We start from the raw sequence: 23,359 nt of genomic DNA on the forward strand, positions 1-23,359 counted from the left end.
CACATGCAGTAGGCATGCCCCCAGGCCCCACCATCTTGGATTATACAACCTTTCTAGTACTCAGACACTGCCTACACAAACAGTGAATGCATACCCTGCTTCTGGCCTTACTCCCAAAGGATGCCACCTCCAGGGCTCCTGTCCCCACCTGCCTGCCTTTCAGACCCACTGTCAGTTTCCACCAGCTCCCTCCTTACCTGACCACTGGGCTCTCAGCCTATACCCTTTACACCCCTCTGCTTAGTCCCTGTTTTTTCTCTTTTAGCCTCTGGCTTGGAGCTGGCTCAAGAAAGAGTCCTCAGCCTGAGGCCTCCTGGATCAGTTAGTGGGGGAGGAAGGTTTAGCTTCTGATGCCCCCGGACCCAACTAGGTTTTTCCAGTTAACTCTCCTATTGGTCTTTGCCACTTAGGCTCCTGTTGGTGGTGGCAGGATGCTGTGTGTCTTAGCCAGGTGCCTTCTGCTTGGCCTCTGGGACCTTGCATGATGGTGATTTCTCTGACACAGAACTGTGACCTGTATCTTTGAATTCTCAAGGCATGTGTGGGTGGGTGGCTGGACATGTGGACGGGTGAGGTATATGGGAGCCTAGTGACTTGGATGCTGGCCTTCTGGTATAAGACTTCACCCTCTCCCTCCCCCATCTGTCAGCACAGATATGCACCACACTCCATGAAGCTGGGGTTCCTGAAGGTTTTATCCACTTGGCTGATAGGAAGGCAGTGGGCAACAGCCATGACTGGTTCCCAGACAGTGCAGCTGACAGGAACCAGCTGTGGCTGCACACAGACAGTGGCGTTCAAATGTCCCTCCTCATTCTCCATGTTCCTCGTCTGGGTCCCAAGGAGTGGTTTCCCACCCAGCTGAAGATCCAGGGGTTCAGGGCAGACTGGGCAGTGCTGAGGCTGATGAAGCTAGTCTCACAAGGCTTATTTCTGAGGTCGACTGAGTCTCCGAAGTTTCTTTAGTTGACTGAGCAGCTCAGAGATAAAAGGCTGAGAAAGAAACAGAGGAGCAGAAGCAGGGATGAGATCAGGTTATGGGGTCACACCTACCCCACCACAGTGCTCCCCCTAGTCTCCACCTGATTCCATGGCCTCCAAGTCAGGAAAGGGGAGAAGGACCCAGGGCCAAACCTTCCTCTTCACTAGCTGCTGGCCCACTGGGCCCCCTCTTAGCCCAGACCACCAGAGCATCACTTACCTCTGTGGGGCGGGGGCAGTTTTGGAGAAGAGCCTGGTGGAAGAAAGCAGAGTGGGTCCCTGAGCCACAGCACTTTTTCACGAGTCCCCAGTCTCCCAGGAATTTCCCCCTCTGAACTGGTTCTCCCCACACTGGATGGGGAAGCAGAACCTGGGTTCTTGGGTTCCCCTTGGTCCCCAATTCTACCTCCAACTGAGTCTTCTGCTCCTCTGTGGATAGTTCCATGAGAGCCTCCAGGTCGATCTCAGGCTCTGAAGAAGTTGGTTGATCCTGTTTGGGAACCACATGGGGCTCAGAGGAGCCCAGCCAGCTGGTGCTGGAGTGAAAGGCAGTTGGGTTCACCCATCTCCCACTCTATTTTCCATGTTCAGTTCCTCTCCTTACTCGAACCACCCATTCATCCGTCCATTCAACAGTTACCAAACACCTACTATGTTCTACCTGAAAGTCTAGGGTTCTTTAAAAAGAGTATCTTTAATTTCAAGAGTTATAAACATTGTTAGTAGGGATATAAAATGGTACAGCTGCTTTGGAAAACAATTTGGCAGCTCCTTAATATGTTAAATATAGAGTTATCATTTGGCCCAGCAATTCCACTCCTAGGTCTATTTCCAAGACAAGTGAAAATATATATTCATGTAAAAATCACATATGAGTGCAGTTCAAAGCATTATTCTTATTCAAATGACCATCCACTGGTGAATGGATAAATAAATATTATGTAGCCATACAGTATTTTTCAGCAATAAGAAGAAATAAAGGACTGATTCATGCTACAACTGGGATTAACTTTGAAAACATGTTAGTGAAAGAAGCCAGTTACAAAGGCTTCATGTTATATGATTCGATTTGTATGAAACATCCAGAGTAGGATGTTTGTGTATAGAGACACAAAGTAGACTGGTGGTTGCCTAAGGCTGGGACTGGTGGTGATAAGGAATGGGGTGTGACTACCAACTGGTACAGGGCTTCTTTTATGGATAGTGAAATGTTCCAAAAGTAGACCATACTGGTGGTTGTACAACCTATGAAGATAGTTAAAACTATTTGGATTTTACACTTTAAGTGGGAATTGTATGGTATATGAATCATAGCTCAATAAAGCTAACTTTAAAAGTTATTATAGTCATTGCAAAAATTTAAGCAATACATAGTTTATAAAAGTAAAAATGAAAGAAGGTAAAGAGAGTAAGAAACCAAACCACTGACTGGGAGAACATATTTGTAAAAGATATATCTGATAAAGGATGTTATCTAAAATATACAAAGAACTCTCAAAACCAACAATGAGAAAGTAATAATCCAATTTAAAAACAGGGGGAAATTTTGTATATCTGCCTCACCAAAGAAGATACAAAGATAGCAAATAGCATATGATGCTAACATAATATGTCATTGCTGCTGCTGCTAAGTCACTTCAGTCGTGTCTGACTCTGTGTGACCCCATAGACGGCAGCCCACCAGGCTCCTCCATCCCCGGGATTCTCCAGGCAAGAACACTGGAGTGGGTTGCCATTTCATTAGGGAATTGCAAATTGAAATAACAATGAGATACCATTACATACCTATTAAAATGGCAAACAAAAACAAACTAAAATACCAAATGCTGATGAGGCTGTGGAGAGATAGGAATACCTGTTCACTGCTGGTGGGAATGCAAAATGGCATAGCCACTTTGGAAGACAGTTTGGTACTTTCTTACAACACAAAACATACTCCTATCATACAAAACAGCACTTGTGTTCCTTGATATTTATCCAAATGAGTTGAAAATATATCTGCACGGAAACCTGCACATGAACGTTTATAGCAGTTTTATTCATAATTGCCAAAACTTGGATGCAACCAAGATGTCCTTCAGTAGGTAAATGAATGAATGAATGGTGGTGCACCCAGACAATGGCATATTATTCAGTGCTAAAACAAAATGAACTATAAAACCATAAAAAGACATGGAGGAAGCCTAAATGCATATTATTAAGCAAAAGAAACCAACCTGAGAAGTCTACACACTGTACAATTCCAACCATATGACATTCTGGAAAATTACAGAGACAATAAAAAGACCAGGGGTTACAGTGGAGGAGTGGTGAATGGGTGGAACACAGAGGATTCTTAGGGCAGCCAAACCACTCTACGTGATGATACCAGGAGGGTAGACACACGTCATTACACATTTGTGAAAACCCTTAGAAGGTATAGCACCAAGAGTGAATCCCAATATAAACCCTGAATTTTGGGTAGTTATGATGTAGCAATATAAATTCATGAGCACTAGTGCTCTAGTAGGGGGGTGTTGATAGTGGGAAAGCTGTGCATGTGTGGGGACAGGGAGAATATGGAAATTCCCAGCACCTTCTGCTTAATTTTGCTGTGAACCTAAAACAATAAAGTCATTAAAATAAAAAATAGAGTCATTAAAAGAGAAAAGCTGCACAGCAAAAGAAACCATCAACAAAACGAAAAGGCAACCTACTGAATAGGATAAAATATTTGCAAATCATAAGGGGTTAGTATCTAAAATATATAAAGAACTGAGACAATTCAATAGCAAAAAAATCTAATTTTTAAAAATGGGCAGAGTATCTGAATAGACGTTTTTTTCAAAGAAGACATATAGATGGCCAACAGGCAAATGAAAAGATGTTCAAAATCACTCATCATTAGGGAAATGAAAATCAAAACCACAGTGAGATACAACCTCATATCTGTTAGAATGCTTCTGTGTTGCTTCAGTCGTGTCCGACTCTGTGCAACCACATAGACGACAGCCCACCAGGCTCCCCCGTCCCTGGGATTCTCCAGGCAAGAACACTGGAGTGGGTTGCCATTTCCTTCTCCAATGCATGAAAGTGAAAAGTGAAAGTGAAGTCGCTCAGTCGTGTCCAACTCTAGCAACCCCATGGTCTGCAGCCTACCAGGCCCCTAGGTCCATGGGATTTTCTAGGCAAAAGTACTGGAGTGGAGTGCCATTGCCTTCTCCTGTTAGAATAGCTATTATCAAAAGGACAATAACAAGTGTTTCTATAAGTTAGTAAAGACATATTTTTCATTTTACATCTTTGTGTACCATTTTATTATTTTTTAAAAAATTTACCATGTGCATGTATTTTTAAAATAAAGATAGCAAAAAAATAAATAACAAGTGTTGGTGAGGATGTGAGAAAAGGGAACCTCTGTGCCCTGTTGGTAGAAATGTAAATTGGTGCAGGCACTATGGAAAATGGTATGGAGGTCCCTCAAAAACTGAAAAATAGAACTACCATATAACCCAGTAATTCCATTTCTGGATATTAATCCAAAGAAAATGAAAACAATAATTCAAAAACATATATGAACCCCCATGTTCACTGCAGTGTTGATTTGCAGTAGCCAAGATATGGAAACCACATAGGCGTCCATCGATGGGTGAATAGATAAAGAAGCTGTGGTGTATACATATGCACTGGAAAACTATTCAGCCATAAAAAAGAAAGAAATCCTGCCATGTGCAACAACATGAATTACATTGACAGTATTACATTGAGTGAAATAAATCAAAGAAATCAAACACTGTATGATCTCACTTATATGTGGCATTAAAAAAAAGAGAACTCATCAATAAAAGAACAGATTGGTGGTTGCTGAGGTGGGGGTGGGGAAAGGCGAAATGAGTAAAACAAATCAAAAGGTACAAACTTCCAGTAATAAATAAGTCATGGGGCTCTAATGCACAGCATGGTGACTAGCATTAATAATGTTGTACCGCCTATTTGAAAGTTGCTAAAAGAATAAATCTTAAAAGTCCTCCTTGGGACTTCCCTAGTGGTCTGGTGGTTAAGAATCTTCCACTGCAGGGAGCATGGGTTTGAAAAAAGAAAAAAAAAAGTCCTCCTGTCAAGAAAAAAAATTTTGGTGGCTCAGTGGTAAAGAATCTGCCTTCCTACCTTCAGAATCAGAGGACACAGGTTCAGGTTTGATCTCTGATAAGGGGACTATGATCCCACGTGTCGCAGGTACCACAACTAGAGAGAAGCCCATGAGCCGCAACTAAAACCCAACACAGTCAAAAAAAAAAAAGAGAGAATCCAACTGCCAATGCAGGAGGCAAGGGTTCCATTCCTGGTCCGGAAAGATCCCACATGAGTCAGAGCAACTAAGCCTGCGCACCACAACTATTGCACCACAACTCTAGGGCCTGGGACCCACAGCTGTTGAGCCCGCACACTGCAACTACTGAGGCCCAGATGCCCTAGAGCTTGTGCTGTGCAATGAGAAGCCACCACAATGAGAAGCCCTCGCACCACAGCTAGAGAGAGGCTCGCCCGGCAGTGAAGACCCAGCACAGTCATAAATAAATAAAATTATTTTTAGAAAAAGAAATAATTTGTTGAAACTATGTATGAAGACAGCGGTTAACTAGGCTTATTATGGTAATCATTTTGCAATATACACAAATATAAAGTCATTACATTGTACACCTGAAACGAATATTGATTACACCTTAATAAAAATGTTTTTTTAAAATTTAAGATGTAAACTCAAGGTTTTGTAGTGCTTCATCAGGGACTTTCTTAAGTGAAAGTTGCCTGATGGGGAAGATCATGACTTCTAGAATAGGTTGGTGCAATTTTCTTGATTCATGCCAAGGTCCACCACTGATTTGCATCATCAGTGCGTATATCAATATAGTTGAAAAGGCAAACAACTTATTGCATTATTTATGAAAATAATTGTAGACCCTCTGAAAAGGTCTTGGGAACCCCTGGTGTCACCAGAACACACTGCAAGAACTGCTGCCTTCTCCATTTTTCTATGGGGTTGTTGAGGGGTTTTTTTAACTGACTAAAGAAGCTTATTTGTTTGTTTTGATTCAGATTATCCCTAGCATTCCATATATCATGGATATACTGTTTGGGGGAGGCATTGGAGAAATAGGTGTATTATATAATTGGAAATAATGTTTTTTTCCAGGTTGAGTTTTGCTTCATTTAAAAAAATTTTTTTTCTATGCTTAGTAGGTTCTTCCCATACTGATTTGGGTAAATATTTGATAGTCACCTTACATTTTCCTAGATATTTGATAATTTTACCTTTTCTATTTGAGTATTTAATTATCTGGAATCTATTCATTCAACAAGTGTGTCCACTGGCTACTATTAACCTGGCACTCTGACCTTGGGAATTTCGGTGAGCAAAACAAAGATCCTGCCCTCAAAGAACCTATCTTAGGGGCAGTTGAGGAGACATAGTAAAAACAGATGCATTAATTAATTTGGTTGTATAAATTGTTTAAAAGTAAGTGCTATTGGGGGGAACTTTTTGGGTGGTGGAAATGTTCCATATCTTGACAAGCTAATGCTTACCCCCTACTCTAAAAATAGGCACATTTTATTGTCTGCCGATTATGCTTCAATAAAGTTGATTTAGAAAAGAAAGAAGGGAAAAAATGCCTCAATTACCCTCTCATTCCTTCCACTGCCCATGGTTAATCATTGTTACTAGTTTTGGTCCTTCTATACCCTTTTAAAAGCAAATTAGTGCTAGGATTCTAAGTTAGTTCTTTCACCCTAAGCTCTAGACTTTCTCCTTTGTTTCCTCGGTTTCTAGCTCATCTGATTTAGCATTCATTTATTAAATGCATCCTTATTGAGAGCATGTTGTGCACCAAGCATTGTGATGAGTCCTGGGGCCATAACAGCAAGACAGGCAGATATGGTCTTGCTCTCGAAAAGCTTATATTCTCCTGAGGGATACTGACAAGCAAAATGGTAGTTATAATACAGGGTGATAAGCACTCTGAGGAGAAGGCAGTGGCACCCCACTCCAGTACTCCTGCCTGGAAAATCCCATGGATGGAGGAGCCTGGTGGGCTGAAGTCCAGGGGGTCTCGAAGAGTCGGACACGACTTCTCGACTTCACTTTCACTTTTCACTTTCATGCATTGGAGAAGGAAATGGCAACCCACTCCAGTGTTCTTACCTGGAGAATCCCAGGGACAGGGGAACCTGGTGGGCTGCCGTCTACGGGGTCGCACAGAGTCGGACACGACTGAAGTGACTTAGCTTAGCTAAGCACTCTGATGAGATATTATAGGAGCACATGAAAGGGGAACCTAGCCAAGACCGGGGTTTAGGAAGGGTTCCAGGAAGAAGTGATCTCTAATCTGAGACCTGAAGGCTGAGTAGGAGTTAACAAGATGTTTATACTTCTGATGATGGGGTAACAGGGACCAGATTTATTCTCTCAACATAAGTAACTAGTCAGAAAATAATTAGAAAACTAGACAAAAATATATGAACAGTGTTCTCAGACTTTAGACAACAGGTAACTCAGCACTACCTGGGAAAGAAGAGAAATGAAAGAGATAAACTCTACAATTGTCCTGGGTTTCATCCTGAAGGCAGTTTCCAGACCACAGAGCAGAGAGGCAGATCCCAAGCAGAGCGCAGTGGTCATACTAAATTGATATGACAGAGATCAGAGTTTGGGGTTGAGGTGGCTGTAAATGGACAAGTTCCAGAGAGGAGGGAGTTATGAAGAAAGAGACCTCCAAAAGTCTGCAGAAGTGTTCTCCTGAGCTTTTGCTGAACACAAGGTACACATTCAGAGGGTAAAACTTCACGAGGCCAGATACTATGAGACACGGCAGGCACAGAAATGAACAGTTCCCTGACCTCACAGAGGACTGATAGATAAATCAAGGTCCACTCAGCCAGAGTGGAGGGTCATCCCTGATCACCCAGGAACTCAAGAGAGACCTCGGGAGGTACAGGCGGTACATTTTTACGGTTGTAAGTTGAATAGATTGTTTTTTAAAATGTCATCACATCAAAAGGGCTGTGTCATGGAAACAACAGGAATGTTTCAAAACTCTGGGGTGGTCAACAGTGTCCCCTGCTGATATGTACACTATTTAGCCCCCCAGGTAGTGATCCTCGACTTTGCCAAGAGGTCTCAATAGAGTGGTGGGAACAGAAGTCAGGTTGCAGTGGTTTGTAGATTACAGTAGTTTGAATAGTGATAGGAAGAGAAGGGGGAAAGTTAGCAAAGGCTCTGAGTACAAATCCATTAAAGGGCCTTGTAAAGGAGACAGGAAGTAGGGGATGGTAACCAAACCGGAGCATAGTGTTAAACAGGAGAAGCTCACGAGTGTTTAAGTCCCTGCTTAAAAGCCGAATCTACACAATCATTTCTGGACAACAGGAGCTCCAGGGCCCCAAGTCAGTTTGCCTTGTTGAATCCAGACTTGGCTCTTCTTAAGACCCTAAAACAGGCTGCACACCCAGTGAGAAGAGGTGGGGCCCTTCAACAAAGGAAGGTTGGGTCCCATTAAACTAAACTAAAAGCAGTAATGCAACCTACTCCTGGAACCAATCCAGCAGTGCTATCCAGGGTGGGCATGTGGCCAGGGGTAGGCGGGCAGCTGGTAGAGAGGGACTCTATGAAGGTAGAACTGAAGCTGGGTAAGCTGAAGACTGAGTTGCCTCAATCCCTGCCCAAGGTGACCAGCCTCTACCTAGTGCTTCCCACCCACTTGCCTGCTTCCTGCTGAAAAGAGCAGAGATTAGGACAGGAACTCCCACCTGGCACCTTTGGACAATTGCCATGGCAACCACAGGTCAGGTATTTTATTCCAGTCATTTCCTGGGAGCAGTCTTCCCACATGTCCTGTTTTCTAACCTTATGAGCTCATAATTCTACAGCTTTTCCCCTGCCTTGATCTTGCAAAACAAGATTCTTTGGCTATTGTCTCTCTCTAATGCCTGGAAGGATTTGCCCTGAGGTGTCTGAAATATGAGACTTTTTATCCACAAGTCTAACAATCTGAAATTGAAACAGACCCAGAGAGGCAGGGTGCTGGCAGGAATGAAGGGCAGGGCAATGTCCAGTAAAGTCAGAGTAGACACGGGCCAAGAAAGCTTGCCTCTCCTGCTCCCAGCTCCAAGCCATCTCCCTCTCCTCCACAAGTGCTGCCAGGGACACTGTCAACACCTGGACCAAACTGATACGTGACACAGTGAGCCTGACAAGACAGCCTGGGCCACGGGTATCACTCTTCCCCACCCCCACTGCAGGACCACTGACACAGCTCTTACCTGGGAGAGTCACAAACCCTTGCTGTCCCCCAAGAAAAAGACAGGACCTGAGTAAGGAAGGAGAGAAACAAGGACCATGGCATGTGGACAAGGAGGACTCTGGCATGGTGCAGAGGTTCTTGCTAGCCACACACTAGGATCGGCAGTGGAGCTTATGAAAAAGACCAGTGCCTGGGCCCCACTCCAGTAGACTGAAATTTAGTTGAAGTGCAACAGGGGCATTGAATTATTTCTGAAGAACTTGGGGGAACCACTAAGCTACGTGAATAAACATTCGGACGCTACAGGCAGAGCCCCAGCTCAGCTCCTGGTCCCAGGGCTCTCTAGTGGTGTGACCCTGGGCTACTTATTCAACATTTCTAAGCCTCCATTTCCTCCACTGCTGCTGCTAACCCGCTTCAGTCGTGTCTGACTCTGTGCAACCCCATAGACGGCAGCCCACCAGGCTCCACCATACCTGGGATTCTCCAGGCAAGAACACTGGAGTGGGTTGCCATTTCCTTCTCCAGGGCATGAAAGTGAAAAGTGAAAGTGAAGTAGCTCAGTCGTGTCCAACTCCCAGCGACCCCATGGACTACAGCCTACCAGGCTCCTCCATCCATGGGATTTTCCAGGCAAGAGTACTGGAGTGGGCTGCCATTGCCTTGTCCTCATTTCCTCCACAGTAAAACAGTATCTGGGCTTCCCAGGTGGCTCAGTGGTAAAAAGTATGCCTGCCAAGCAGGTGATTTGGGTTGGATCCCTGGTTGGGAAGATGCGCTGGAGGAGGAAATGGCAACCCTCCCCAGTATTCTTGCCTGGGAAATCCCATGGACAGAGGAGCCTGGCAGGCTTCAAAAGAGTCAGAAAGGACTTTGTGACTAAACAACAACAAAACAGAATCTACCTAATGGACTTGTGGGGAGGGCTGAATGAAATAACGTAAGGCAGGTTCTGGACACTGTGCCTAGCGTATGGTTAAGTGCTCAAAATGTTATTCTTGTTGGAGCAACCTTTGTTACTACACTAGGATCTCGATTTGGAGGTATCTAGGTAAATAAAATGCTGCTCTCCCAGGATGTGGTTGAGGGGAATCAGTCGGAGCCAGGGCCAAGGCTAGGTCAGGCGCTCATATCAGTGGTCACTATTGGTCACTCTGACATTCTACTCCAGCACTATCCATTCTGAGATGAAGGAAAGGTTTTGTATCTGTCCTGGCAACTTGGTAGCCACTAGTCACCTGGAGGTATTGGGCACTTGAAATGTAGCTAGTGTGACTGAGGACTGAAGTTTTAATTGCATTTAATTTTCATCAGTTTAAAGTTAAATAGCTGCACATGGCTGATAGCTACAGGAGTGAACAGCGTTGCACTAGACAGGTATGTGTGTTGAGGATGAAAGTAAATACAGACCTAAAATACAAATATTCCTCTACCATCTCATCTGAGCCTCAAAAAGTTCTACAAAAGGGGTACAACAGGCATTGATAGCCCCATTTTATAGATAGAAAACTGAGTCTCAGAGATGTTAAAAGACCTGCTCCAGATTATAGAGTGGGAGGCAGAGCCCAGACCAATGGGAGGCCAGTTTCAGGACTGCGAACCCATGCCTTGCCTGTGGGAAAAGCTTCCTCTCCATAGAACACTTCTATTGTGCCCTCCAGTCCCCAGGCCCGCCAGGTCCTACCCACCTGGAAGAGCTCCTGAACCTGGGTGTCCACCCACTGCTCCATCTCCACCCAGCGCTGCAGCTGCCCCCGGTCATACTTCACCGTCAGCCGGCTGGGTTTCCGGGACCGGGGTCGGAAGGGGTCGGACTGGGACTTGGACTCGGAGTCTGTGGATGATGTCCTCCTCCTCCCAGAAGCCCAGTGGACCTTCTTACTTGGATTCTCCTTGTCCGGGTTGGGAGATGTGCAGGAAGCAGGGCTTGAAGACAGCATGGAAGGACTGGTTTGGGCAAAGAGTTGGGAAAAATTGCCAGTCAGAGCAGGAAAGCCAGGGAATGAGGAGCGAGAGCAGAGGGAGAGGCCAGCAGGGAAGAAAGAAAGGCGGGTGGAGGCAGGGCCAAGGCTTCTGGGGGGGCGGGGGTCAAAGATCAACTGGCCTTTGTCTGGTGCTGGGAATGCCAGGCTCCTGGCTCCAGGCTGCCAGTAAGTGGCACTCCCGCGCTGTGCCCCAGCCTTCCTTTCTGCAGCTGCTGCAAAACAGGGATATAAACTACACAGGAACAAAGGTCAAGAGGGTGCCATGCCTCGGAGGTGGAAGAGGCCCTTGGGTCCTGAGGGGTGCGGGGCTCTAACCTGAGTCACACTCACCAGAGAGACCTTAGCACCGCGTTTTCCTGGGACTAGATCCACTGGCCTTCAGAAGCTACGCTCACAGGGATCCTGCAGGAGTGGGGTCCCTGGCTGGCAAGGGCTCCTGCTCAGAGCGTGGTGCTGCTGAGAGCAGAGTTGCATCAGGGATAATTAGAGGGGTGGTGATCTCTGGCCCTCGTGGGGGCAGCATCCTCTTGTGTCTGAGTGTTAGCTGCCTTTAAGACTGTGAGGGAACAGGTACTCCCCTGGCCCTGTGTGTTTGCAGAGTTGAACTTGTCTCCCAAGCCCATTCCCCAGAGGCAACTGCTTAGAAAGCCATGTTTATCACCACATGACCCTCCCCTGACTGAGGTTCCACTGAGGAACCCTGTAGACCTAACATTTACCCCGGTGTCAAGGACTATTACTTCAAGACAGACTTGCATGCTAAAGGAAGGGTGTTTTTGTCTCTTCAGTCTTTTGTAATAAAAATTTCCAAACGTTTTAGAAAAGTTACACAACAGAAGAATATATATTATATATATAATATATATATATTTTAATGAAGAGCTAAGAAGGACAAATAAAGAATGAAAGTTTCTCTGTTCTCCCCAGCTCCACCCCCTAGAGGCAGCCTACCAACAGTTTCTGTTCTTAGTTCTCCTGTGATCACCATTATCTCTTTGTGTAATAACATAAATGTGTCCATTCTATTTATTTTTTATCTTCTTCACCATGCTGCGTTGCATGTGGGATCTTGGTTTTCTGACTAGAGTCTTAACCACTAGACTGCCAGGGAAATTCCAATTTGTCCATTTTAGACAGTATCTCTTGTCTCCTAATATGAATGATAAGAAATTAGCTCCCTCACTCATACTCCCTCATCCCCTTTACTTGCTACATTCATATTTTTATTTATGTATTTCTTTTTCACTAATTTCTTTTTAGGTCTTAGAGTGGTTGCCTTTGTGATGCTGAATTTGTCTCCAACTTATCAATTTCAACTCTCATACAGTGACACCTACAAGAGAGTTTTAGACAAAAACCAATTGATGAGTCTTTAATGGTGATATTCTAGGCCCTAAGTTAACCGGGTTGGGGAGGTGTTTGAGGGTTGGAAGCCAGGATGGTAGCCTAGAAACACCCGGGCTTCAGAGGAAGGCTGACAGATCCCAGTTCAAACTCAGCTTTGCCCCGCCTTGGTCTAATAACCCTCCAGTTTCACAACCTGAGTCTGCTTTCTCATTTGCAAAATGGAGTTTGAAGAGGATTCAATGAGATGGTGGGAACGTTCCTGGTGGTCCAGTGGTTAAGAATTCACCTTGTAATTCAGGAGACATGAGTTCAATCCCTGTCGGGGAACTATAGACCTCACATGCTGCAGAGCAATTAAGCATGTGCTGAAAATACTGAAGCCCCCAACTGCTAAAGCCGGAGTACCATGACAGATAGTCTGAGCTCCGCAAAGATTCCATGTACTGCCACTAAGACCTGAGGCAGTCAAATAAATATATATGTAAATATTAAATGAGATGATGTGTGTAAACATTTAGCATGATGTTCAATACAAAGTACTTTCTCAACAGACATCCTTTCTCTTCCTTTCTTTGCCTTCCCATCCTCCCTGCTTTCCCAGTGAGGCTCTGTCCATCAAAGGCTGGCTCTGGAATTCCTCTGCAGTGGCTTCCTTCCTGACCCTCTTTGGAAGAAGGTGGCAATAAGAAGGGGGTAGGGAGGCCTCTAAAATACAGCCTGTAGACTCAGTTGTTCTACCTTGATGACATGTTACACAGTGTGATAGGCATTATTATGATAGTTTCCTCCCCATTCTGTTTCTGTCTCCTGAATGGTTCAAGAGCCCATTCAGGAAAAGGAACCAGATCAGAAGAGCCCATGGTTTTGTTCATTCATTAACTCATTCATTTAACAAAGATTTTATGAACTCCTCTGGTAGGCAAACATTATGCTCAATACTGGAGACTGGTGATCCAAAAAAGACACGGTCTCAGCCTTCATGGAACTTACAGTCTAGTGTAAAAATAAACATTAATCAACTAATCAAATAAATGTAAAACTGCAACTATATTTCTTTTCTGAAGAAAAGGTAAGAGGTGATATAGAATGTCTAGAGAGGGTATGACCTAACAAGTGGTAACATTTGGACTGAGTTCTGAATGATAAGTAGGAGTTAACTAGGTACAGGGGAGAGGTGGGAGTTGGCAGAAGGCACAGCATATGCAAAGGCCCTGTGGCAGGAGGACGAGGGTAAGCACCAGGGACTGGAGAAGGTCAGTAGAGCTGGAACAAAGAGAGGAGGGAGGGGAAATCTGCTGGTAGTCCAGTGGCTAAAACTCAGTGCTTTCACTGCTGTGGACCCAGGTTCGATCCCTGGTCAGGGAACTAAGATTCCACAAACTGTGCAGTGCAGCCAATAAATAAAAATTTTTAAAGAGATGAGGGAGGCAGAAGTGAGTCTTGAGGCAGACAGGGTGGATCTATCCACTTAGGGCCCTGTGAACCATGGTAAGAAGTTTTGTCTCTATCCTAAGAGCATTGAGAGTCACTGCAAAATCTTAAGCCAGGGTGGTTGGGCAGACTGACATGTTCAGATTTTGAATAGAGAGAGGATCAGAGGGTGCAGAAGTCCTGGAGGTCAGTGGGGAGACCACTGCTGTAGGGCCTGACTGGGGGAGGTATTGCTGGTGATAGTGAGAAGTTGCGGATTGGAGAGCTATTTAGGGGGTAATATTTAACAGAACTTGGTGATGGATTGGAACATGCAAATTCCATGAATGCCAATACAGGAACACAGGTTCATACATGGGACCTCTCTGAGCATATTTCCTCATCTATAAGCTGGGCGTTGTTAAGACTCTGCAGGAACACACAACACAGTCCCAGAGACGCTCGATGGCACACGAAAGAGTAATGCCCATTATTTATGTATAAGTCTCCTTATTTACATTCTTTCATCTCAGCATTGACCTATGCGTGTCACCACTCATCAATAAGTTTGCCCAAGATAAGGGAACTCAAATTTCAAGAAAATAAAAACCACCAGGACCACAGGTTCATATCAGGGTGGGGAAATAAAGAGGGTGCAGGCTTGGGCAGAGGCGAGGGTGTCTGCCCTGCTGTCCCAGCCAGGCCTGGGTCCAGCGGTGGAATAAAATCAGCAGCAAGCAGGCCCCATCAGAGCTAGATGTTCTCTTTTTCTTATGTAAAAAAAAATTTTTTTGACCATGCTTCTTGGTTCTTAGTTCCTCAACCAGGGATGGAACCCTTACCACCTGCAGTGGAATGCCCCCTGGACCACCCTGTGTTTCCCCCCACCCCACTTCTAGGGAAATTCTAGAGGCTCCTTGAAAGATTGTACCAGATAAACTGTTTATAGTTTGATATCCTAATTTTTTAAATTAATGAATATGTTAGGGCTTCCCAGGTGGCTCAGTGGGTAAAGAATCCACCTACAATGCAGGAGACACAGGAGACTCGGGTTCAGTCCCTGGGTCAGGAAGATCCCCTGGAGGAGGGCATGGCAATCCACTCCAGTATTTTTGCCTGGAGAATCCCACGGACAGAGGAGCCTGGCAAGCTACAGTCCTTAGGGTCACAAAGAGTCGGACACAACTGAAGCGACTGGGCACACACCAGTTATATATTACTATATAACAAATTACCCCTAAATTTAGCAGCTTAAAACAATTGTTGAGTCGCTAAGTCATGTCAAACTATTTTGTTACCCCAGCACTGTGGCCTCCCAGGCTCCCCTGTCCAAGCGATTTCCCAGGCAAGTGGGTTGTCATTTCCTTCTCCAGAGTATCTTTCCAACCCAGGGGTCGAACCCATGTCTTCTGCATTGGCAGGCAATTCTTTACCTCTGAGCCACCAGCAAAGCCTGCTTAAAACAATGGGTATTTATTATATCAATTTCAGTACGTGGTTTAGCCGACTCCTCTGGTTCAGGGGTTCTCAGAAGGGTGCAAGCCAGCACAAGCCAGTGTTGTTGGTCAGACATCTGTTCCCTGCCATATGGACATCTCTAGTGGGCTACTCACCACATGGCAGCTGGTTTCCAACAGACACAGGGCGCTGAGAGAGGCAGAGGGACAGGTAAGATGGAAGTCACAGTCTTTTTGTAACCTAATCTAGGAAGTGACATCCCATGACTTGCTGTGCTGTATTCTATTCATCAGAGGCCAATCACTAAGTCCAGCGACACTGAAGGGAGGAGATTACACACACAGGCATGATTACTGGCCGGTATGGATCATTGGTGATCATTTAGAGGTTATCTACCACCCTGAACTATTGTGAACGTTTTTGACGTCAGCAGAATTCTTCAAAAATGTCCCTTTTAGAAAATTCCCTGGTGGTCCAGTGGTTAGGACTCCACACTTTTACTACTGAGAGCTGGGGTTCAACCCCTGGTTGGGGAACTGAGATCCCACAAGCTGTGCAGCATGGCCAAATAAATCAAGCCCTTTGAGGATTGCAGCAGTATCTGAGGGGGCTTGTCTCCTTTAAATGAAGATTAAACCAATGACAGTGGCCTCACCTTGACAAATATTGCATTACTTTCCTCAAAATTCTTTGGCCCTGCAGTGCTGCTGCTGCTAAGTCGCTTCGGTCGTGTCCGACTCTGTGCGACCCCATAGACGGCAGCCCACCAGGCTCCCCCTTCCCTGGGATTCTCCAGGCAAGAACACTGGAGTGGGTTGCCATTTCCTTCTCCAATCCATGAAAGTGAAAAGTGAAAGTGAAGTCGCTCAGTCGTGTCCAACTCCCAGCCACCCCATGGACTGCAGCCCACCAGGCTCTTCCATCCACGGGATTTTCCAGGCAAGAGTACTGGAGTGGGTTGCCATTGCCTTCTCCATGGCCCTGAATTATCAAGGGAATTATTGGTCTTTAGATCATTAAAATACAACTTATTTAGCTATAATTATTAGATGTGCTAGTGCTCAGTCGCTCAGTCATGTCCGACTCTTTGGTCCCCTATGGACTGTAGCCCACCAGGTTTCTCTGTCCACGGGATTCACCAGGCTAGAATACTGGAGTGGGTAGCCATTTCCTTCTCCAGATAATCAGATAATTAATACTAAAAATTGTTCTGTAAATATATTGTCCCTCTGTTTCAGTTATTTCCACAAAACAAACTGTTATCGGAGAAATGGGTTTGCCTCTCAGTGGCTGTCAAGCCAACAGAAACAATCAAGCCAAAGACTGGAAGAAGGAAGGATTTATTACTATTTGCAGCAAGTAATACCCCACTCCAGTACTCTTGCCTGGAAAATCCCATGGACGGAGGAAACTGGTGGGCTGCAGTCCATGGGGTCACTAAGAGTCAGACACGACTGAGCGACTTCACTTTCACTCTTCACTTTCACGCATTGGAGAAGGAAATGGCAACCCACTCCAGTGTTCTTGCCTTGAGAATCCCAGGGACAGGAGAGCCTGGTGGGCTGCCGTCTATGGGGTCGTACAGAATCAGACACGACTGAAGCGACTTAGCGGCAGCAAGTCAAATTATTACTTGCCTTGGGGATTCCCAGGTGGCACTAGTGGTAAAGAACCCACCTGAGCAGGAGACATAAGAGATGTGAGTTGAATTCCTGGGTGACGATGAAGATGCCCTGGAGAAGGAAATGGCAACCCACTCCAGTATTCTTGCCTGGGAAATCCCATGGACAGAGGAGCCTGATGGGCTACAGTCCATGGGGTCACAAAAGAGTCAGACATGACTTAGTGACTAAACAACAGCAATAGCAGCAAGTCAGGAGGAGACCAGGGAACTTTCTCAAAGCAGCCTCTCCCCTAACAGCAAAATTAGGGAAGTTTTGAGCTAAGGGTATATACATATGGTTTATCACAGGACTATTATTGGACTGTCTTCTCTGTTCTGACATTTCTTTGTTCACTCAGGATCCTTGTTACCTACACCTGTTCAAGGGCAAGCATTGTGACCATGGGGTCTCAAAGAGTCGGACATGACTGAGCGACTGAACTGAACTGAAAGTGTTGGTCGCTCAGTCGTGTCCTATTCTTTGCGACCCCATGGACTGTAGCCTGCCAGGCTCCTCTGTCCATGGAATTCTCCAGGCCAGAATATTGGAGTGAGTAGCCTTTCCCTTCTCCAGGGGATCTTCCCCACCCCGGGATCGAACCCAGGTCTCCCGCATTGTAGGCGGATTCTTTACCAGCTGAGCCACAAGGGAAGCCCGAGCTGAACTGAACTGATACGCATATTTAGGAAGAGGCTTGAGCAGAAAATTCTGCATAGAATTAGGGCGAAGTTTTAGGCATCCAAGTCTTGGTGGATTGAAGTCAGGAGGGTCAGTATCATTATTCTGTCCTCCACCAGGGTGGGGGCATTAACTCCAGCTGGAGTCAAAGATAAATTATTATGTATATTCCTTGAGGAGGAACTAGGACTCTGCTTTATCACAGGACTATTGTTTGACTGTCTTCTCTGTTCTTTCTTTGTTCCCTCAAGATCCTTGTTACCTAGACCTGTTCAAGGGCAAGCACTGTGGCCAGGCTTAGGTCACAAGATGAAAGTAAAAGTCGCTCAGTCATGTCTCTTTGCAACCCAGGAATTCTCCAGGCCAGAATATTGGAGTGGGTAGCCTTTCCCTTCTTCAGGGGATCTTCCCAACGCAGGGATCGAACCCAGGTCTCCCACACTACAAGTGGATTCTTTACCAGCTGAGCCATGAGGGAAACCCAAGAACACTGGAGTGGGAAGCCTATCCCTTCTCCAGGGGATCTTCCCAACCCAGAAATCGAACTGGGGTCTCCTGCAGTGCAGGCTGATTCTTTACAAACTGAGCTATCAGGGAACACAAGATAACTTCAGCCAAAATAGCTTCTCTCTCTTTTTTTCCTTCGGCTGCTCTGCACAGCTTGTGGGATCTTAGTTCCCTGTGTAGAGATTAAATTTGGGCCCCTGGCTGTGAAAGCCAGGAACCCTAACCATTGGACCACCACAGAATTCCCCACAATGGCTTCTCTTATGTCAAGAAGGCCATTCCTGATTCTCTTTCTTCAGGGACTCCCTAACTTATCTGCTTACAGATATCATCCCAAAATTTAAAGGCTTAAAATGAACACATTTCCTCATGATTCTGCAACATGGGCAGGGCTTTGAAGGTGTAGCTAACCTCTGTTGGAGCGAGTCAACTGGGGCTAAAGGCGAACAATGGTTTAATGAAGCTACTCAGCGGGGGTGGCTGTGAGATAGCCAGACACCTCCTTCTCCCATCACAACCTCTCATCCTCCGGTCTTGCTCTCCTCCGGTGGCCTCTCTCTCCCTCAGGGTTGTCAAACTTCTTTACCCAACAACTGGTTCTAAGAGGGAAAATGCAAGCCACAAGGCTGAGGTTTGAAAGCCACGTGGCACCGCTTCTACTCTGTCCTATTGGTCAAAGCAAGTTACAAATTCAAAGGGAAGGGAAAGGTAGACACCACCTCTTGGTGGGAGGAGCAGCATGCACTTACAAGGAAGGTGAGGGCCTGTCCACCATCGTTGATAGCGGTCTTTGTAGATAGTTCATTAAACCTAGTTATAGAAACCACCAGACCACCATCCAAGACAAGGCATTCAGTGTTCCTTTTCTAGTATGGTGTTAAGGACTGCATGTTCTCACCAAACCACCCACTCCTAACATCAGTGTTTGGTACTGGTGCAAATAAGAAGGAAGCCTATAGCATAAACCCTGGCTTTCTCTTCCCCAAGTTCATATAGGGAGTGTGAACCACGTGGCCTAACAAAAAAGCTAACTCACCTGGACAGCTCCCTTGGGCCTGCAATGTACAATCAGAAAACAATATCATCTGGGGGAATTCCCTGGTTGCTTAGTGGTTAGTGTTCTGGCCTTTCACTACCATGGCCCAGATTCAACCCCTGGTTGGAGAACTGAGATCCTATAAGCCACACAGCATGGCCAAAAAAGGAGAGAGAGAGAAAAGAAAACAATACCATCTGGAAATGCTTTGTAGGAAGTAAGTCAGAATCACAGAAAGGGCCCAATATTGGCAGTCAAGAGACCTGAAGTGTAGAGATGGCCTCTGCTACATGCTAGCTCTGTTTGTCTCTGAACAAACCAAAGACCGATCTCTGGGCCTATATAGGACACACAGCTTCCTATATGTAAGGGGAAGGGCTTTAACTGAGATCCCCAATAGCTCTGACGCTCTCTGCCTCTCCATAAACCAAAGTTTATGAACCCACCCAGAGGATAGATGGCTCTGTACATACTGCTAGAGAGGCTCTTGGGAGTCACTGAGGCCCTGAACAGGTGAAGGGCAGGGCTGGAGGAGGGAACCACATGCCACGTGCAGGGTGGCCTGGAGTACATCTGCAAGCTGGTAGAGAGCCCAAAACTAGGGCAGCAGTGGCCACAGACAAGCCGGGATGTCTGTGAGCAGTTACCGAAGAAGACTGCCACCACCCAGGGCTGGCCGGACGTTTGCAAGGGAAGCCCAAGGAAAGCCAAGGGGAACAGAGATACTGCGACAAAGTGGCTGGGTCGGTGAGATGAGGAGAGAATGTGGAAAAAGAAGTAATGCGGGGCTAAATATGAATGTGAAAGCTGTCATGATGTATTTTTCTCTTTCTCATGGAAACACTTCAAGCTCACCAAAAGAAACTTTGGTAATAATTGCTAAACTAGAAAAAAGAAAATGTTACCCCATATTTTCATCATTCAAATGCCATCACCTTTACCGCTTTGGTGAACTTAGTCTTTTTCCCTTCATGTGTAGCTTTTCTCTTTAGGATGTAAGAACCAGCATAAGGTAGTGTGAAAAGTGTAGGGTTGTTTTTTTTTTAATATATTTATTTGACTGTGTCAGGTCTTGCGGCACGCAGGGTCTTTGATCTTCCTTGCAGCATGTGGAATCTAGTTCCCTGAGCTGGTATCGAACCTGAGCCTCCTGCATTGGGAGCATGGAGTCTTGGCCACTGGCCCACCAGGAAGTTCCCAAAGAGTAGTTTTTGATGTCTGAGATACTTGAGATAAAATTCTGACTCTCGCTTTTTTCAGGTAACATTTATTGAGCACTCAGAGTCAAATGTTTTCTCTGTATTAACTCATTAATTCTCATACTAACCCTAGGAAGTCCCACGTTGTATACAAGAAGGCTAAGGCACAGAGGAGATAAATAAGTTGCCAAAGGCCACACTGACAGTAAGTGGCTGATGAAAGAGTTAAACCCTGTAATCTGAGTCTGAAGCCCACAAGCTGAACCCCTATAGCATCTTGCCTCCCACTCTTCACTACCTTACCTAGGTGGAGTTTAGTGAGCCTCCCTGCAAAGTAGAAACCACTCTCAGAGCTACTGTGAGCATTAGAAGGTCACAGATGTCATGTGTCTGGAACCCAGCAGGCATCTCAAATGGTGGCTGATCCCCACTTGAAAATCTGTTGATTTTCAAGGCAAGTTGATCTGAGCTGAGTGTGGAATTTCCAGCTGAAGTCAGAATTGAAAGTGCAGTAAAAGCACAGCGTTTATGTGCTAAAGCAGTGGACTTAGCCTGCCTGAACTCCGATCCCGGTTCCGCCACCAAAGTCACGTGACCTAACAAGTTTGTCCACCTGTCTGAGCCTGCTTGCTCATTTGTAAAATGGGGATTAAAATTAGTACCTACTATCTTGGTTTGTTTTGACTGAATGGGGCAATGTGTGGGAAATACTTGGGAACAGGTTTTGGGCATTATCAGATGTAGGTTTTTGTAATGGTATATATGATGGAAGTAATGATTAATCTGTAGTAATATTACCATAGGGTAAGTCTTCTGTGTTAGGATTTTTGTATGTATAAGGTATTAAAGGAAGCAGGAATCAAATCTCAACAAAATTCTTTCTTTCCACTAACTACACAATCATAAGCTTCATTCCCCAGCATATCATCCATGTTCCCCACCATGCCTGGGGCAGTGGAAAAAAACGGAAAATTCAGAGGGGAGACAGACTCCAGATTCCCACACCCAATACCCATACCCAAAATGTGTGCAGCTAGGGAATGTTGCAGTTAAGCTAAGAAAAAGGCTGAGGTTTGGCTACAGGATCTAGTGGGTAAGAAGACCGTTCCCATTGGGCTGGGGTTTGTTAAGTCATCGTGAAGGTGTGGAATCTCTTTTAAAAAAAAATTGTATTAACTTATTTTTGGTTGCGCTGGGTCTTCATTGCTGCGGGCCACTCTCTGTTGTGGTGCAAGGGTTTCCCACTGCTGCGATTTCTTTCGTTGCGGGGCTCGGACTCTAGGTGAACAGGTTCACTAGATGCAGCTCGTGGGCTTTAGTTGTTCCTGGCATATGGAGTCTTCCTGGATCAGGGCTTGAATCTGTGACCTCTGCATTGGCAGGCGGATTTCTATTCACTGTACTACCAGGGAAGTCCGGTATGGAATCTCTTTTGAGGAGAACATTAACAGGACCAACGCTGTTCTGTAAAGAATGGCCTTTAAGAGGAGTTCTTCACTCAGGAAAAGCAATGAGCCTGGTTTCAAGGAGTCCAGGGCTCAGTGAAGGCTCAGCTACTTTGGTGATCCGGAACCTCTAGCTTCCAAGGATGTTATTTTACTGAAACAAAGAACCAGCTCCTGACCAGGAGCACCCCACCTGGTGAGAGAGGAGAGGAATTCTGTGCTCTAGAGAACGCATCGTCTGACCAATGAAGCTAAGTCAGCTCGGACAACTACCCGAACGGAAACGTTAGTACAAAATGAGGAAGGGCCTCAAAACAAAAGGAACCACTAACCTGGCCCGGGGAAATCTGTTTCTCAACTGTAACTGAAAGGAGGATTTCCAGAGCTGGCAAAGGTGGTAATAATCCAGCAGGCATCTGGAATTCCAGTTATCAAAGGGGCAGCCACACAGCTTATGGGATCTCTTCCCGCCACAAGATGGAAATGACTTCCCGAGGGCTGACCACGACAGCGAAATCATTGGCGTCGGGCTTTCCCCCGTTTCTCCTCCCCCAGCCCCTTCCCTAGCGCCTCGGGCCTGGGTCTGGGAATGCTAGCCCGGACCGGAAAGGGAGTCGGGCGTCTCTGAGCACCTGACCCACCTTCGGGTGCCAGACGTCGTCGGCGCTTCCCGAAGTGTCTGGGCCTCCAGGGATAGGGGTGTACTTCTGGGGCGCATGGAGCCCCGCGAGGTTGGGACCGGGGCAGGGCGCGCCGGCCTCTGAGCCTGTTTGGGCACCAGATTGCAGAAGCAGGGTGGAAGATGGCAGGGATTGGGGGTAGGCGGCCCGGAAGCCCGGGCTGCAGGGGCGCACCGGGCGTGGGCGGGGCCGGCGACGCCGGGGTTAATGTTCGCCCCGCCCCGGCCGCACTGACTCAGTTTCACCAGAAACTAGACGGGTGGAGGTGCCGGAACCCCAGAGCACCCGACACCCGGGCGGAAACGGCCGTCCGAGCAGCGCAGGAAACCTGGACCGGAACCTCGGCAGGCCCGGCCCCACCCCACTCACCTGCGCAGGTAACCCGGGCCGAGGAGAGCCAGGAGGAGGCGGAGCGGGTTCGGAGCATGTCTGGCCCTTTGTTCTGCGCCGGTGCGTGTGTCCGGGTACGTGAGCTCTTTAGCCGTCCGACCGGCTGCGGGGTCACCGAAGTGTGCGTGGGAGCACCGGGCCCGCCTGCCCTTCTTCACTCCCGGGATGTTCGTGCTCCTCGGTCCTCCCATTCACTTCCTCCCGGCCGGCCCTCCTCCCTGGAAGTCTCTCGGCTGATCCGATGTCTCCTCCTCCGTCCCCTCCCTCTCGCAGGTCGCTAGCACCCTCGGAGCCCAGAGG

At 46.4% G+C, this 23,359-nt stretch overlaps 1 protein-coding gene across 3 annotated transcripts; it reads right to left on the reverse strand.

Moving 5' to 3' along the window:
• Positions 1-677: 677 nt before the first annotated feature.
• On the reverse strand, positions 678-23,334 carry PPP1R14D (protein phosphatase 1 regulatory inhibitor subunit 14D). 3 transcript variants are annotated; one of them, XM_070797287.1, is made up of 7 exons: positions 23,039-23,173; positions 21,722-22,182; positions 11,365-11,457; positions 10,949-11,207; positions 1,388-1,471; positions 1,202-1,234; positions 678-993 (listed from the first exon to the last, which is right to left on the reverse strand). In XM_070797287.1, the coding sequence occupies exons 4-7, from the start codon at positions 11,198-11,200 to the stop codon at positions 928-930; spliced, it is 435 nt and encodes a 144-aa protein (XP_070653388.1). In that variant the 5' UTR covers positions 11,201-11,207; positions 11,365-11,457; positions 21,722-22,182; positions 23,039-23,173; the 3' UTR covers positions 678-927. The 3 variants fall into 3 exon arrangements, with proteins under 3 accessions (XP_070653388.1, XP_070653387.1, XP_019824103.2); XM_070797286.1 differs by lacking the exon at positions 11,365-11,457; XM_019968544.2 differs by lacking the exons at positions 11,365-11,457; positions 21,722-22,182 and having other exon boundaries at positions 23,039-23,334.
• Positions 23,335-23,359: the final 25 nt, after the last annotated feature.

Source organism: Bos indicus, chromosome 10, assembly GCF_029378745.1.
Source record: "Bos indicus isolate NIAB-ARS_2022 breed Sahiwal x Tharparkar chromosome 10, NIAB-ARS_B.indTharparkar_mat_pri_1.0, whole genome shotgun sequence".
Lineage (NCBI taxonomy): Eukaryota > Metazoa > Chordata > Mammalia > Artiodactyla > Bovidae > Bos > Bos indicus.

Bases quoted from the DNA above. Each gene is read 5' to 3' on its own strand.
- PPP1R14D (XM_019968544.2), bottom strand. From the start codon at position 23,250: ATGGGAGGACCGAGGAGCACGAACATCCCGGGAGTGAAGAAGGGCAGG. The intron at 11,208-23,038 runs GTGAGTGGGGTG...TGCCCAAACCAG, and splicing joins GGCCCGGGTTACCTGCGCAG to TCCTTCCATGCTGTCTTCAA. The intron at 1,235-1,387 runs GTAGAATTGGGG...TTCTTCCACCAG, and splicing joins AGCAGAAGACTCAGTTGGAG to GCTCTTCTCCAAAACTGCCC.